The following is a 17955-nucleotide window of genomic DNA, read 5'->3' as shown; positions in this document are numbered from 1 at the left end:
TATATATAAAAAGTAATTTGTTACCATCAGCTTTGTGATTAGTTAGGGTTAGGGTTAAAACAGACCTACTACAATACATTTTTTTACATTGTTCAAACAACTGAAGAGACCAAAGAAAACTAAACATTCACAAACATTCACACACAGTCACACACACACACACACACACACACACACACACACACACACACACACACACACACACACACACACACACACACACACACCGTTGACAATTCTGTCTCATCTCATCAGTCTTGTGCAGCAATTATGACACTGAAAGCCATATTCTACTGTATTCATTGTTGTCATACACTTCTATTATCCAGTATTTTTACTCACTTATGAGCCACATCAAAGATAAATATCCTTCACCTTGTGATGGACAAAGTTTAACTGTTTTTGCAGACTGATTTGTCAGGTTTTTTTAATTTAATGACTGGATTAGTCAAAATCATACATTCCCACCTGGAGGATTTTATCCATGTCCTAAGTTCTAAAAAAAAAAGAGCAGCAGTGTAGAGAGAAATAGACTATCGGAATGATATTTCACACTTCCAGGTAGGTTATCAAGGGGTTTTTTTTTTTTTAGATCTCAGTAGAAAGTAATACAGGGATTATGATTTCCATCTCACAGCACAGAGGCCTTACTATTTTCAGTCTACAGTTTAATGTAGCTTAAGCTGATCATTTATGATTTCTTTGTGTGTTTTATAATTGCCTGCGTGTTATGCGGGTCACCTGTTTGCCACATTAGAGTTCATGAACAGTCAACAAGTATCCCAGAGGAGATGCAGTGTGCTTCACAGAAAAGCAAAGCACACTAAACATACTGTATATATCTGTACATTAATGCTGTGTACTAACAAACAATTCAACAACAAGACACACACAAACAAAACATAACACATTAAAACTAAACTGATATACAGAAGGAAAAATGTTAATTGAGAATTACATAATATTCCAGCAGTGGAGAACACAAAAACACAAAGGTCCCGTTGAGCTTTGTAGACAAGAAGTGAAATTTTGCCAGAAGCCAATACAGAGATCTGAGAACAGGTGTGAACAAATTTGCTTTCTCTTGTTAAGACTCTGGCTGACTTTGGCATTTTGAGTCAATTGTAGTCGAATAAAAGTGGCACGAAGCTTTGGGTTTAACTAAAAATAAAAAAGGCTACGGATTTTTTAAAGACCAGTGAGGAGAGCATTGCAACAGATTAACTGTGAGTTGAATAATATTGGCAACATTATCATTTCATTTTACTCCACTCCACAGGATTACTGTCTTGCATTCATAACAAAAACTGTCTGATGCAAATGAAGTTGCATGACTAATGTCCTTTTGCTCCATTTAATTACCATATGACTTCTGCCCTACACTTTGTTGCACGTCTATCAGTGTCTTTTACAATATTGACCCCTCAGGACCTCTCACATCTGAAATGCAAGCACGTTGAAACTAGCATGAATACTGAATCATCTAAAGGCATCTCGCTTTAGTCAGCCAGCCGACATCACCCTCCTCATTCCCTCTGAGTTCACCCCCAAGGGCAGCGGCTGCACCACAAAATGGGCCCCACTTAGTGATATTGCCAGTGTGATGGATGAATTTGCGCCCCTTGTTTCTTCTGAGCTGTATCTCCCGGCCCTAAAATTGCTGGAGAGTGGCATTTTGTGGTGTTCCCTCCTGCTCCCAAACATCTGCGTATGGAGCAAATTCTGGCACACAAAGAGCATCTCCTTCTCGCTCCCTGCCGCCCGCAGCTTCAGGCCGATCGGAGGGCGTGGGGAGTTTTGTTTGCACTGTGCGGTGAGAGAAACAGCATTCCTCCTCCGTTTTTTTTTTCTTCCCTTCTGTCTCATTAGATCTACCAGGAGGATGCTGCCGCTGCCGAGGCACTTGCCGCCTCCTCCTACTCTCCACCTCGTCTTCTCTTCGTCTCGCCTCAGTGGAGAGGCGCTCTGTTTGTTCACCCTCCCCGGCCCCCGTGTAAGCTCTCTCACTGTGGAATAACTGACGGAGTCACACACAGAGAGGTGTAGGGCACAACACAGAGGAGGGAATATGAGGGGGATAAGAGAGGCTGAGATCAAAGTGCTTAAGTATTAGCTACCACAACATACAGTATACATAACCTTATGTACTTCATTCTATTCTGTTATTACGTTTGAGCCTCAGCGTGCGTCGTTTCAACATTTTTGTTTTCCATTTGCTGCGCCTTTGTGTAACCATCTAACATTAAAGTGTACTTATCAGTCACTCAATACACAACTCTCAGCCGTACTGTATGCTAACCTGTACTAGTCTACTGTGCAGAGAGGGAACTGAATGTACTGTACTCTCCATTTGTGACAGTATGTACAGCAAGTCGTCTTGCTATAACTAATAGCTGTCAGCTCTGGGTATTGTTTTGGACTGTTGTTTCTTGCTTTGTTTTTACTTTTATTTTACTGATCTCCTCTTGGCTGGCTAGTATTTTGCTGTGTAATTGGACTTGTAACCATTTTTCATAGATGCTTATTTTTTTTGTGTAGCATCTTGTCAGTTCTGTTTCGGGATGTTTTGGGATTGCAGTGTCTACCTGTCACCCAATCGGTCCACCACTTTGTTCCTCTCAAAAACTATTAGATGGATTGCCATGAAATTCATGCCTCCTAAAGATTAATTTCATTGTCTTTCATTCAGGACCTTTATTAGTCAAAAATGTCAGTGTCCAGTACATTGGTTAATGACCAAATACCTGAAAGACTAATGACATTCCCATCAGCCTCAGCAGTACTTTGTGTTTTGTGCTAATTTGAAAATATTAACATGCCAAACATCTGCATAGTAGCATTGTCATTGTGAGCATATTAGCATGCTGATGTTAGCATTTGAGAGGAGATAAACAAGCGTGACTGTGAAGGCCATAACATCTTATTCATGTCATTTTCATACTCATCAAACCATTCAGTTACCCTTCGTGTCCTATGGATGGGGGCATTGTCACCCGGGAAAAGACCACTCCCATCAGGATAGAAATGCTTCATCACAGGCTAAAGGCGCTCTTAGAACACATTTGTATTGATTTGCTGTGATCCTTCTCTCTAAGGGGACAAGTGGACAGAAACCATGCCAGTAAAAGCCCCCCACAGCATAACAGAGCCACCAGATCCCCTCCCTTGGTGCACACCAGATATCCCTTTGTCTACTTGTTAGAAATATGGTAAAGGTTGACTCATCTGACATCATCATCATTTTATTCCACATGTCTGTAGACCAGTGCCTATGGTTTTTGCACCCCTGAACTCTCAAATGTACATAAATGGTGTTTATGCACTGCAAACCTACTATAATATCTCCCTCTATGTAATTGTAGATTGACTCTTCTTACTGACTGATCATGTCCTGCATTGACGTTCTCAGTCACCTGAGGAAGAGTTGCTCAAATAGTTTACAGTTGGTCTCTTTGTGAAGTGCTGCTGTGTGTGTGTGTGTGTGTGTGTGTGTGTAGTACACCTGTAAAGTTAAAGATAGTTAAGTGTGTAGAAAGTCTTTACCCTTACTGTTTTGTCCTCTCTTGCCTTTGTGTTGGCTTGTTATTGCTCGTGAGCCATTGATCATGGCGGTGGAGCCTATTGATATGATGACCAGCTTGCTCCAGAATCCTTGTTATCCATACTACAGGGACCACAGACTGACTCTGGGGATGCTTGGTGTGTGTGTGTGTGTGTGTGTGTGTGTGTGTGTGTGTGTGTGTGTGTGTGTGTGTGTGTGTGTGTGTGTGTGTGTGTGTGTGTGTGTGTGTGTGTGTGTGTGTGTGTGTGTGTGTGTGTGTGTGTGTGTGTGTGACTGTGTGTGAATGTTTGTGAATGTTTAGTTTTCTTTGGTCTCTTCAGTTGTTTGAACAATGTAAAAAAATGTATTGTAGAAGGTCTGTTTTAACCCTAACCCTAACTAATCACAAAGCTGATGGTAACAAATTACTTTTTATATATAGTAAGTAGCCCAGTTTGCGCAGTCTTATTTATTCTTGTGCCTTTATTTGTGCAGATAATTAAAATCTAATCTTTAAACTGTGTTGCCAATAATGAGCAAAAATGTTGTTTTAGATGGTACTGGTGTAAATTATCTTCTCAAGTATGCCTTCATGCAATTCATAATCCTAATTTTTATAACACCTTACTTAGAATCAGTAATTCAGTGGGCGTTTTCAGCTTTGCACAGCCATTATTGCAGTTTGAGTGCTAATGTTTTCCTGCTGCTAATTCGATGTTCTGTGACACCATAATTATGCCATCTCTTATCTAAGCAAATTGAGCAAACAAGGAAAGCTTGTATCTTTTAAGCTAAACACAACCTTTTGGCGCTGTTGCCAAGCCCTATTGACAGCATGCTTGGTTATCTGACAATTCACCAATTCACAATAAGTCAATATTGACTCTAGAGGGATAGAAGGACTTGGTTAGGGCAGGTGGGTGCAGTGAATTAGTGATATCTCTTGCCTATGGTTTTTGCACCCCTGAACTCTCAAATGTACATAAATGGTGTTTATGCACTGCAAACCTACTATAATATCTCCCTCTATGTAATTGTAGATTGACTCTTCTTACTGACTGATCATGTCCTGCATTGACGTTCTCAGTCACCTGAAGAAGAGTTGCTCAAATAGTTTACAGTTGGTCTCTTTGTGAAGTGCTGCTGTGTGTGTGTGTGTGTGTGTGTGTGTGTGTGTGTGTGTGTGTGTGTGTGTGTGTGCGTGCGTGCGTGCGTGCGTGTGTGTGTGTGTGTGTGTGTGTGTGTGTGTGTGTGTAGTACACCTGTAAAGTTAAAGATAGTTAAGTGTGTAGAAAGTCTTTACCTTTACTGTTTTGTCCTCTCTTGCCTTTGTGTTGGCTTGTTATTGCTCGTGAGCCATTGATCCTGGCGGTGGAGCCTATTGATATGATGACCAGCTTGCTCCAGAATCCTTGTTATCCATACTACAGGGACCACAGACTGACTCTGGGGATGCTTGGTGTGTGTGTGTGTGTGTGTGTGTGTGTGTGTGTGTGTGTGTGTGTGTGTGTGTGTGTGTGTGTGTGTGTGTGTGTGTGTGTGTGTGTGTGTGTGTGTGAGTGTGTGTGTGTGTGTGTGTGTGTGTGTGTGTGTGTGTGTGTGTGTGTGTGTGTCTGTGTGTCACAGGTGACGGTCACATAAACACCCTGCAGTCTGAAATGTCAATCTTGCTTCTTTGATAGACAACACATGCAACGTGATGCTGACATTCTCTTTAGTGCGGCTGACTGCAGGCTGGAGGATTCAAAGGTCTTCGCTATTTACCGGGAGCTGTGTGAGCCTCGCTAACCCGCCATTAACGATGAAAGCTGAGAGCTGACCCTCTCCCTGCTGGAGGGGCACTGAACAGGGGGACGTTTAAAGCTCTGCTTGGTTTGGCTCCCCACTAGATCTCATGTGTTTTAAACATTTATGGGATGTGGTGTTTCTAAGGTTGATGCAAAGGACCACGATGACATATAGACTTCCGAGGTTGACTGTTAGTATCATATAACCATTAAAACTACAAGTTAAAGTCAGTTTATATGTATGTGATTTGCATCCATTTATTGTATTAACATTTCATTTGTTGTACTGTTACAATAATCCCAATGAGACATCTGTCATCTTTTATCAGCACATTAAAGAAAGAACTACTGTAGAGATAATGCATAATGTGTTGTTCTACTGATGGACATCTTCTATCCTTTCTACTTCTCCTTCTTTACATTTTACACAAATATCACCTGCCAGAATATCTAAACGCTTCCCTGTTCCAGTTTTTTATTTATTATACATAGTATTTCTTGAAGATGGAGCTAAACTGTTTCATTTTTTTTGCATTGTTTGTTTTTATGAGTGTTTGTAAGGTGTCTATAAATAAAATGTATCATTATTACTTCTTTTTTTGTGTGTTTGTGTGTGTTATTATAATCATTATCATTATCATCATTATTATTAGTAGTAGTATTATTAGTATTATTTTTATTGATATGCTGAAACGGTTACTCATAACAGATTTGGTACCTAATTAATTTTTATTATTTATGTATTTATTATCATTATTATTATTGATATGCTGAAACAATGACTGAGCATTTGGTAATTAATTGTTTAAATGATTATTATTATTAGTAGTAGTAGTAGTAGTATTATTATTATGTTTATTAATGATGATGACAGAAAATAACTCATAACAGTTTTGGTAATCGATTAATTGTTAAAGTCACAAACTGTTTTGGACAAAGCAGGTAAATTGAAGACATCAATAAGGAAACTATTGATAGTTTTTCAGATTCTTTTGACATTTTACACAATTAAAATGTTACAGAAACAACAGACAGATTATTCAATAGTGAAAACAGTCATTGGTTGCAGCCGTAGACATATTTTTCTCATTTTACATTAAGGATGTAATGTTTTCACTGAAGGATCAAAACAAAAATAAAAGAATGAAAAAACACCTGTTACATGACTGCCACTCTCTCCTTCCTCTCTTTCCTACAAAATGCGGCTGGGTTACCTGCCTGTGAAACGGCCGATGTTTGCCAGGAAACAACACGTGTGTAATTAGCTCGGCACTGAGTCATGTGTAAAGAGGGAAACCTGCTAGTCTGCCACATCAGCTGTGGTGTAGTGCACTTCCTCTGCCTACAGGAAATGACAAGCATCACTTTCAGACACGCTTGACTGGAACCTCGGTGGCTGAGCCAACAGAGACACAAAGTGATTGTGTTTGTGTGCAAGAGAAAGAGCAAGAGAGAGCTTACTCACGTTTTTGTGTTTTGTGTGTGTGTGTGTTTTCTAGACGTGTAATGTATGAATGATTGTGTGTACTTTGTTTACACAATTAGTCTAACAAATCAGTGATTAATGTGTGCTTTAGTGTGTCTTTGTGTGCTTGCCAACATCCCACTGAGCCAAATTAAGTTATTCTTTGAAAGCTTTTATACTACGAGCCGTGCCCACCTAACAGCAGCTGCGTGTCACAACTGGAGCAGATGATGCAAAATGTGACCACCTTGCCAAGAACCTGCCAGATATAAGTCATCACAATGACATATATCTGGCAGGGGGGAGCTGCTGCATGTAAAGCCACCGAGCTAACAGCCATTTTAGTCAGACATAAATAAAAGCGTGATGGCAACAGGAGAAAGGAGAGGTGAATACGTTGCATCCACAGTGTTATACTGACTCATTTTGGCTAATTGTATTCTCTGTTTTCATACATATTGATGAAGTGGGGTTTGCCTGCTGGTTGGTGCGAGCTGTGATTAGTCAATTTGTCGAGTCACTTGTCATGTCCCAACATGATAATCATGAATATGTATCAATGAGCGTGGGTGATGTTTAAATTTACATATGGACAAGTGTCACAGCCTCGTCAAAATGTGGCTTTGAACTGACAATAAACTGGAGCTTCAGGGTCAAGTTTCCACCATGAACTGAAATGTCACATCATAGTCGGGGCTTTTGTTACACATCACTACCCGACTCTCTCTCCTCTGCTTTCTGTCATATCTCTACAGTCAGCTGTGTCATGAAAGCATGAAATGCCCCCCAAAAACGTTATCTGTCATTGACAGTTTGATAATAATCTATTGATCGTTTGAGCTCATTACCAAACTTTGACCGTTGGAGCAGAATACTGCAGGTGATTAAAGAGACAAACACAACATGATGAGTTCATAATGATAGAACCACTAATAGACTAGCTAAATATATGTCAGTTGTAGTGCTCACACTGTTATCTTATTATCATTAGGGCCTGAGCGGCGACTGCAAGTCGCCTGGCGAAAGCCCTATTGAAATTGTAATGTTTATTATTATTATTATTATTATTATTATTATTATTATTATTATTATTATTATTATTATTATTATTATTATTATTATTATTAGGGCCCGAGCGGCGACTGCAAGTCGCCTGGCGAAAGCCCTATTGAAATTGTAATGTTTATTATTATTAGGGCCCGAGCGGCGACTGCAAGTCACCTGGCGAAAGCCCTATTGAAATTGTAATGTTTATTATTATTATTATTATTATTATTATTATTATTATTATTATTATTATTATTATTATTATTATTACGACATTTCGTGCCCCAATTTCGCCCCTTTCCCAAATGCGAAAATGCTTATACTTTTGCACGGACGTCCGGCCTCATCCGAAATTCGATATTTTTGGGTGGTCGCACATGGTCGACGCAGAATGGCGGAATAGCGCCCCCTACAAAGTCCAAAAATGCCCATAGGGAATTTTGCTAACTTTGTCCTATGCTCACAAAATTCGGTACACATATGTATTATACCCACATATGCAAAAAAGCCTCTTGACCTCATGACCTCAACCCAACAGGAAGTCGGCCATTTTGGTTTTGATTTTTCCCGCCTAAAATGAACTCCTCCCACAGCGTTCGCCCGATCAAGTTCAAATTAGGTACGCAACATCTCCAGACTTAGCTGAGCTTAAGTTCCATTCGCTCATAGGCGATCTCACTCGTGTCGCCCCCTAGTGGAAACAGGAAGTGCCATATTTTACATCATCATTGTGCGATTTCCACAAAACTTCACATGTGTAATCACTGTCCCACCCTGAACGCAACCGCTTGTGTTTTGTTACACTCTACTTCCCCCTAGTGGATTAACCATCAACCTCTCATAACTCCTTCATGCTTTGTCCAATTCACTCCAAACTTCACACGACTGATGAGTGGCCGCCCTGAACACACCAGACCATATGTGTAACTACCTGTGACTGCCCCCTACTGGATGAACGAAACAGTGCATTTTTGGCCTCCTTCCAGGTTTTTTCTCACTTTCTGCTTCACGCCACAGCCCCGCCATGCCTCAGGCCCCGCGGTGGCATGGGTGAGCGAGGGCCCGCCATCGCCGCTTGCGGCTTTAATTATTATTGTTATTATTATTATTAAGTTACATACTGTTATGTAGTGCTGTAAAAACAACTGAGCCAATCAGAGCTTTGTGAGTGGGATTAAGAACAGTGACTTCATCATAAATTAAAGAGTACAGTCTAAATTAAAAAGCATGGTCTAGACCTGCTCTATGTGAAAAGTGCCTTGAGATCATTTTTGTTGTGATTTGGAGCTATATAAAGAAAATTGAATTGAATAAAATTGAATCTTTCTGTGTAAGAGCCGGAAAATGACAATAGAAAAGTTGTATACAGGTGGTTATAAGAAGCTTTACAGGAATAAAAACTATTATTTAAAACTGGCACATGTCTTAAATCAATATGACAAACATTAAGTCCTCCTACGCTCAAAAATGTGTTTTGTTTATTGTTATTTTACTGTGATGGTTGAACTTTATCTTGCAGACTTTGACACTAAAAACCTGTTTTCACATTCATCTGCTTAAAGTGGAAAATTTCTCTGTGCTCACCTTAAATCTGACTTTAAGGCGAGCTTGTGCAAGCATTATTGTATGACATCACAAGGAGTTTGGAGCCAATCCTGGTCAATATGCAACTTACACAAGTGTGTTGTGGAAACTTGCAACCTCTGATGTTTATTGGTGAAATTAAAATAAACTGAGATAGTGGTATAGTCTTATTATCAGGCTTAGAACATATGAGAACATATGCTTTTATAATAATATTACAGGGTTTTGAGTATTCGCTTACTCAGCAGTACTCTGAGCAGCTCTACAACCTTTACTGCTGTCATAAACAATAGACATCGGCTCCAACACAGTGATGGAATTGTATGTACTCTGCTTTCTCTTATTATGTCATTGTTTTCTTTTTTTTCTTTTCTTTCTCTACCTTTGTTGTGAGTATTATCTTTAGAACCACTATGTCTTCTTATCCTGTTGTGCATGTTATTTTAAATCTCTGAAGCCGGAAACTCATTTTATTCTGTAGTTTATGCAAATGTTTAACTAACACCAATTTTGATTGTTTTTTAATTGTGTGAGTCATTTATCAAGTGAAAAATATGACACATTTTCTGGTTTTCTGATTTGTTGCTCTTGTTTTATATCATTCTCACTTGAATATTTATGGATTTTGGTCTGTCGATCAGACCAAACAAGCAAAGAAAAGATCCCTTTGATCTCTGTGATGTTGTCATAGACCCGTTTCAACATTTTATAGACTAAATGATTCATGGAGCAGTCAAACAATAATAATACATCAATCAATAATTAAAATAACCATTAGCTGCAGCTCGACTTCAATTGTGTATTCCCGACCACATCCCTGTGAGAGCGTGAGCGGGAAGACGAGCAATTTTGCTGACTTCCCGCCTGCTGCTGCCGACAGACAGACCTCACAGAGCCGAGCCGAGCGGTGCCGGAGTCGGTCTCCTGCGATGTGGACAACATGGCATCAGCATCAGCAGCACTCAGCCGGCCTCACAGAGCACACAGTGTTCACCAGAGCACTCACTGAAGAGATCGCTAACTGGCTCCAAGACATTAAGCAGAACAGCCTGAACCGAGAAACACAACCGACACACACACACACATACACGAAACCAACACAAACCTCACAGCTGTCAGGTCAATAACCACATCTGTCAGTCGAGCAGATACTGAGAAAAGGATCAATAACATCACTAGGAGGGGAAGCTCTATAATCAAAGTGAGACACCTCTGAGACATCCAACTGGACTAAAAGTATCTTTAAAATATAAAAAAGTAAATAGGTGATTGTGTCTATAAATGTGTAAACATGTCACTGAAAGCATCATGAAAGCCTTAAAACTATATAAATACATCTGTGTGGATTAGTATATAGTAATAATTGTAAATTATGAGCATTCAGGATGCAGCTGAGTAAAGACAGAGAGGAAAAACCCCTCCCTCCTACTCCAAATTTTTACCTCAACTGGACATAACCACAGCCAAAAATAACAATACTGAGAGAAATGAGGGTGTTGCCAGGCACCCGGGTCTCAGCAATTAACTTAGCCAGTACAATGTTATTATTAGCAACAGAAATGATGGCCACAACTGCAAAAAAACAAGACCCAGTCTGGACTACAATGAGATTATTCTTTCAGGTTTACGAGAGAGGAAACTAATGTCTTGTCTTTTTCTTCAATGTACAACAAGTGTAGGTCTCTTCTATCTTGTGCTATACAGATGTTGTCTGTAACTGCTGATGTCAAACAAGTGTGTGTGTTAACTCAGAGATCCAGATGTTTTCTAAAAAGGACTGAACATGGCAGAGTGATTGTGGGTGCGCGTTCACAAAAGTTGATGGAAAACTGCAAAATTGAATATATATATATATATAACTTCTTTGCAACAAATCAACTGTTTTTTTGCTTAAAACATTTATCTACAGTACATGACTGTGTGTAGAAATGTCACAGAGTGTTGACGAAATAGACAAAAAAGATTCAACAAGGGATTTGAGTGAAATTAAGCGTATAATAAAATGCTATTTAACCCCAACCATAAACTCAGTCCTCAGGTGTGGTAATGTGCATCAGATACTGTACACACACATATACAAACACACACACACACACACACACACACACACACACACACACACACACACACACACACACACACACACACACACACAGGTACAAACCCAGCCCATATCGAGCCACGACCTACATGATCAGACGGCGGCGTTTTGGCAGACGTTCAAAGGCAACATTTATTCATGCTGCCGGGTGCGTGCGTGAGCTAAAGTGACCCGACCTCTGTAGTCTCTGCATCCATACTTTGAAGCCTCCTATTGTGTTAGCCCTCCGTTGCCTGAGAGCTACATGAAAGGGAACCACAACTTTGAAGTCGACACGAGCGCCGACTCTCGCCCCCGCCCGACCACTTACAAACCACCACTCGCGAATCAAACATACCGATAAAGAAAAAAAACAAACACCTGACCTGGTTTTGTTTCCCTGGAGATGACAGTGGGATTATTGTTTCCCGGGGACTTAACACAGGAGCCTCAGATTGCTGTTGCCATAGTGTTTGCACAGGAGGTTAAAAGGCCATGTGAAGAAGCTTCGGTCAATAACAACAACTGGCTGTCAAAGACCAAAGAGGCAGGGGAGGTTAACTGGAGAACCACTGAACCATCCAGATGTTACTGACACACATTAAGAACAATTATATACACTTTTCCCCCCTTATGTTCTATATGATACATCTGCTGTATTTCTTTTTCTTATGTAAGTGTTCACCTCTATCATCCCTGTTATATATGAACAAATACATAAAATCATAGAGAAATGCTAGAGAGCTGCTCTCTTTAAATAGAAACCTTAATTAACTTTCAAATATGAGATGTTACCACTACACATCTGAGCCAATTAGTAACATATTTTAAATATTGATATATTTATTAATACAGTACTCCAGTCGTTTAATATTAAACTTCCTTTCAGTTGGAGGTTAAGATCTAAATTTACTGGATACTACACTTCCCATAATGTAGCATATCTTCTCTTGTCTTTCATTACATCTATCCAGCCTCTATAATTAAAATCTCATGAACCTTATAATTAAAACCCCACCTTTTTCCAACCCTAAGCCCCCAGACTCTAACACAGGCTTTCTGCATTCATCTCTAAGTTCAAGCTGAGATACCTGGGTGAGTGTTTTTTTCTTCTTTTTTTTTAACTCATACTGCACAAATCTCCTCAAAAGCCACAGGAGACATAAAAAAAAAAAGTTTCACAACCTGAGTAAAGCTTCTCATGAATATTACATTTCCACTTACATGCAAAATTGTAAAAAAATAAAATAAAAAGGGTTTCATGAGGACGTGGTGCGGTTATCTGAAAATAACGCACACCTTGTCGCCAATCAAAACTGTATTGAATGACGCTTTCTTGGCTTTCAGATTAATGAGTTGTATGAGTAATGAGTAGTTGTATGAGTAGTAGTAGAGTAGTATGAGTAATGAGGAAGAGTATGTTTTAAAATGTAAGAAACCACCTTTTACTACACTCTCTGTGCCTTAAAAAAAGGGAAAAAAAGAAGATAAAAAATGTTAACTGAACTGATTTTTCTTAGTTAAATGGACTCCTACTGAGTTCTGCCTCTGAAATTAGAACCAGTGTGAGTGTCATTTAATCCCTTTCTTCTTGGATTTTTAAAATTTCTCTTTTCAGCCACACTGAGTCATGGTTACTGGCAAATGCTCCTGGGAAAAAAAAGCTGGTTTTCTGAGCACCCTCTCTCTTCATGTCACAGACGCTGTCGTGCTCAGAGTATGATTGGCTATGTCTGGCTCCTCATCAGGGCTCAGTGTTCTTAGGCTTTGCCCGCTCGGCGTTCTATTGATTAGGCCTTTGGCAAATCGGGCAGATTTATTCTCCTATTAGGGACTCCTAATGCCTGATCAGGACAGATTAAAGGTCTGCCATTGCCTCCAGCTACACTATCATTTAGACTCTTTCATTAGGATTGGATGGCAACATAATTAGCCAAAGGACTAAGCACTGCAATTGTACAACAGGCAGGGAACTAATAGTGATTCTTAGCAAAGTCGAAAAGTGTTAAGATACACTTCTGACTTATATAATATGAGATAGTATTAAAGTAGAAGTGAACATGTTTTAATTTCAAGCCAAGCAGGATTATTTATTCCCTCTTTCTAACACAGCCACTATTACATGTTCTCTAAATGTGTCCCAAATTAGATTTCTGACCAGTAAGATCAATAAAAAGCCTGACCAGCCACTTTTGATTGATCACCCAGCCTTATTAAAATAATTGTTTTTTATCAATCATTCATGCATTGGTCGATCATATCCAGCTGTGGCAGCATTTACTTCATCTCTGGGTCTCATTCTTACTGATTTATTATTCTCTTGCCGCTCAGATATTTCTGTATGTTATCATTTTATCATTTATACCATATGTAATTCTAATTATGATCACTAATTCTGCTCATTCCCTTTGTAGACTTCACAGGACAAAAGCAGAAACTGATTTTCACACCCTAGTGTACAGTCAAATCTGTTTAATCCTCTTAACTCCACTTAGGGAGGCTGAACATCTCAGGACGTGGTTAAATGTCTTTTCTGTCTTTTATCGTTTGACATCGGGGGGAAAATTCTCTCAGGATCCGATTTTGTTTGTACTGAGACTCAGTAAGCCAGACCTCATCTAGAGGTGATCTGATTGATTTTGGATCAATGTGAGCTCGGTCCGGGCACCTTCGGCCCCCCCGATCCCACAGGAGCATGTAAAGCACAAAGCAAATGGAGCACCCCACACACACACACACACACACACACACACACACACACACACACACACACACACACACACACACACACACACAAAACCCCCCGATTTCACTGAGGCACATTATCTACTGCGGTTGCCAGGCAACCAAACAGAGACACACACATACACAATATAATGGTTAACTTGTATCCAGCTGTGTCAGCAATGGTTAGCCAAAGCTGAAGAGCCATTTCTCAAGCTTTAGAAGAAAAAGCCTGAGACAAAAGCAGACTTTAGATACATGACAATCTAATTGACACTCCTTTAAACTGAGTCTGTGCTTCCATCTTTGCTGGCAATGGCATATTTAAACAACTAAAGTGTGTATGAATTAGAACTTTCTGATGTTTTTTAACATTAAATAACAGAGCATCCATTTATACCATATAAAGCAACCAAAACACAAGGCAGAATGCAAAGCCCCACTGCAGCTTTGCAGTTGATGGCGGGTTGAAGGTGTATCACATGGCACTGAAAGCAATCTTTCTGTATGAATATAGTGGAATTGAAGTGTTTTGCTCAAAGCAATATGCCTCCGTGTGATCTGTACCTTACATTTTAAGAACGCCTATTTCCATCATCCAACTCACATGAATTCGTCCACTGTGTAGGTATTGCCGGCAAACATTAAATGCAATCACAGCTACAAGCACAATTTTCCTACTTACACGCTGAGAAAAAAGAAAAGGCGTCTCAGAGCAGTTAATGTGATTCATATGGCTGGACGCAACTGAGAACGAGAGAAGAGTTCTGAGTGTGTTGTCTTAAAAATGCATGAAGCATAATTACAATGTTGTTTATTTACAAAGCGCTCAGAACAAAATTGGTTCATTTATACCCATCTCCCCTCTCCTCATTTTGACTTGTTTGTTTTTCTCATCACCTTAGACGCTGGTCGTCACTGCCTCTCTGCAATCTTCCCCCTGCTCCTCATTCAATATCCACCCTTATTCATTTGTTTATTGACTTTCTGAAATAGCCAATATCTACAGCGCAAATTCAATCTGGACCTCACTTAGCACCGAGGCAACATAATATATGTCTGCTCGTTCATTTAACAAAGGGGAGCGTTTAGCAGCATCAGCTGAACTGAGGCGAGACAGACACATTTCCAACATAGTATGAGCAGTATGAGTATTTTTGGGGCGGTTAATGGTGACACTGGAAAACTGTGCAAGAGGACTGACTGGCTACTTTTACATTGTGTATTGCAATGTTTACTGAAGTAAAAATCGGATACTTCTTCAGTGCTGGGAAATCGTACTGAGCTGATCAACACTAATCAGAACTGATGGAGCTTTCCACGCTTTGGTTAGGAATCTTACAATATGATGGCTCTTGTGGAAGCCGCTCTTTGTACTTTTATCCTGCATTTATAGATTGAACAGACACTGAGAAACAAGGATGAAACTATAAAAAGCACTGATTTCTCTGCATGCACTGACATGGGACCTGAATACAAGATGAGTTGTGAATCTGCCATTAAGGCATCCCATATGGTAGTACAGACAGTTTTTTTGAGCATTAGTGCAAAAATGAAGTGTCTCATCAGATTGCACCTTCAAATAAAAGAAGTGAGGTTGCCATGCACTCCACCACACAAATGGTTATGGTAATGATTATGGATACATGGTTCCTGTCTGTTTGAGGAATGAAGGACATTTCTAAAAACTGACTCTTACACTGAAGCTTAAAGTAGGAGACAGCATGGAGTGGAGAAACTCAAAGGGTGTATGCAGGACAAATACAAGACATGAAAGCCCTTAAAAAAACTCTTTGAAATAACGTCTTAAATCCAACAAGAGCAAAACCATCACCAGCTGAAGTACATATCATCTTTCTACATCCAACTTTACGCTGTCAACCTTCTGATTGCCATAAACGGTTAAAAGCAGAAGGACCACCATAGTGCCTTTCAGAAAAAGCCTCAATGCTGCTCAAAGTTGAAATCCCAGCAGTTGAAATCCCTGCAGTAATTACCCAGAACTATTGACTTGGCCGTTGCTCATTGACTTCTCATGACTCCTTTCTGATAATAACAAACACTGGCCATTACATGTGTCCAAAGACCCAGAGTCTGACAGCTTCCCTGCCAGGCAGCCACTCTTGTCCGAACCCCATAAAGAGCCAAAAAATACATTTCATCTATAAAAGCATCTGTCACTAGACTCTGAAGTCCACTTAGCTAATAACCTCTACTGCAGACATGTACTTATTTCTGAAACACATATATGAAATACAAAACATGTATTTATTATCCTTTTGTGTTTCCATTTGCCAGGCACATACACAAGTAGTAAGTCTTCGGAGGAAGACTGGGCGATTTGGTGTGGTTGCAGAGATAAAAGTTTATGAATTGTTATTATCATCAATCACATGCTGTGTCTTACACTGTATAGCCAAAAGCATGTACACGCCTAAAACGGACACCTAAATGTGATTGTTAAAGCTCAACGTTTTGTATAGGCCAGTCATGATCTCCCACACCAACCTGGGAGATCAATTTCGCTATGGACCTGGCTTTGTACATGAGGGTGTTTTCATGTTGAAATAGCAAAGGATTTTCCACATAGTTGGAAGCTGCAAAGTATGTGGGTGTCCATATAATGTAGTCTAGCAACAGTGTTAAAATCAGGGACTAATGAAAGGCCAAAGCAAGTTCAAATCTTCACTGTGACACTCTTTTCACATCTTGAACAGGCTTGTTTGACTTGTTGAATAATATATAGACGCTTGTAGGCAAATGCTCTGACTGGAAGAAGGTGATTCCACTACGCTCTCTCCCAGGGTGCTCACAGATACATACAAAAGAAACCACTCTTTCACTTATGACTTCCATCTCAAGCTGACACCCAGCGGGCATGGGACTCACCCTGTGAGGACGACCACGAAGTCCATTACATTCCAGCCATTGCGGAGGTAGGAGCCTTTGTGAAACGCAAAGCCCAGGGCGATGATCTTAATGGCAGCCTCGAAACAGAATATTCCAATAAAGTAGGGCTCTGTGTCGTCCTACAGAAATATAGAGAGAATCAGATAGGGGATGAGAGTGACAGAGGGAGACCTTTTTGTTATACGTAAGAGCGTGGTTAATGAAGCATTAAGTGACAGAGAGTGGGGGGGGGGTAAGTAAAATAGAGAAAGAAAGATGGCCCCTTTCACTTCTTGCACCAGCATGAACAGAATTGTAGGCCATGGAACCCTCTTCTTTGGATGAAAAGAGAGTAAATACAGTCAAAACAAATATTTGCACACACAGCATGATCTTCAGTGTTATGATAAATCAGTGAAACCTCAGGAATACTTTTCTAATGCATTGAATAAATTCTACAAAGACTGTTCTGCATCTGTATTCTTTCAAAATGTCACACTGGATGTGATCAGTGTTGTGCACAGGTTCTGTATGGGGCCAGGGCCAAAATGAAATAGGAGCATCTCTACTGAGCACAATTTCTTGTTTCATTTTAGTGGTTAGGTTTACTTTTTGCCGCAATGTCACACCAGAGCAGCAGTTTACATGGAAAGGGTGGGACTGGGGCAGTGTATAGGGGGGTACTTCTACACTGAAAAACTAGAAGGGCTCAAAGACATATACTACTCTTGCATTATACAAGTGTAAAACAGAAGGCACCCGGAGGAACCAGAATGGCTTGTGGATTGAACCAGAGGCTACATGGGCACTAGAGGAATTTGGGGTAACCTTGGGCTGT

At 40.0% G+C, this 17955-nt stretch overlaps 1 protein-coding gene across 1 annotated transcript in view; it reads right to left on the bottom strand.

Moving 5' to 3' along the window:
• The window catches only part of cacna1bb (calcium channel, voltage-dependent, N type, alpha 1B subunit, b), a 177110-nt gene that overhangs the window by 149461 nt on the left and 9694 nt on the right, over positions 1-17955 (bottom strand). Inside the window, 1 exon segment of the mRNA XM_062434601.1 lies at positions 17118-17257. Coding sequence (XP_062290585.1) covers positions 17118-17257 — 140 coding nt within the window.

This window comes from Scomber scombrus, chromosome 15 (assembly GCF_963691925.1).
Source record: "Scomber scombrus chromosome 15, fScoSco1.1, whole genome shotgun sequence".
NCBI classification, from domain to species: domain Eukaryota; kingdom Metazoa; phylum Chordata; class Actinopteri; order Scombriformes; family Scombridae; genus Scomber; species Scomber scombrus.
Note: the sequence above shows the minus strand (reverse complement) of the source record. Positions and strands in the feature narration are given on the sequence as shown.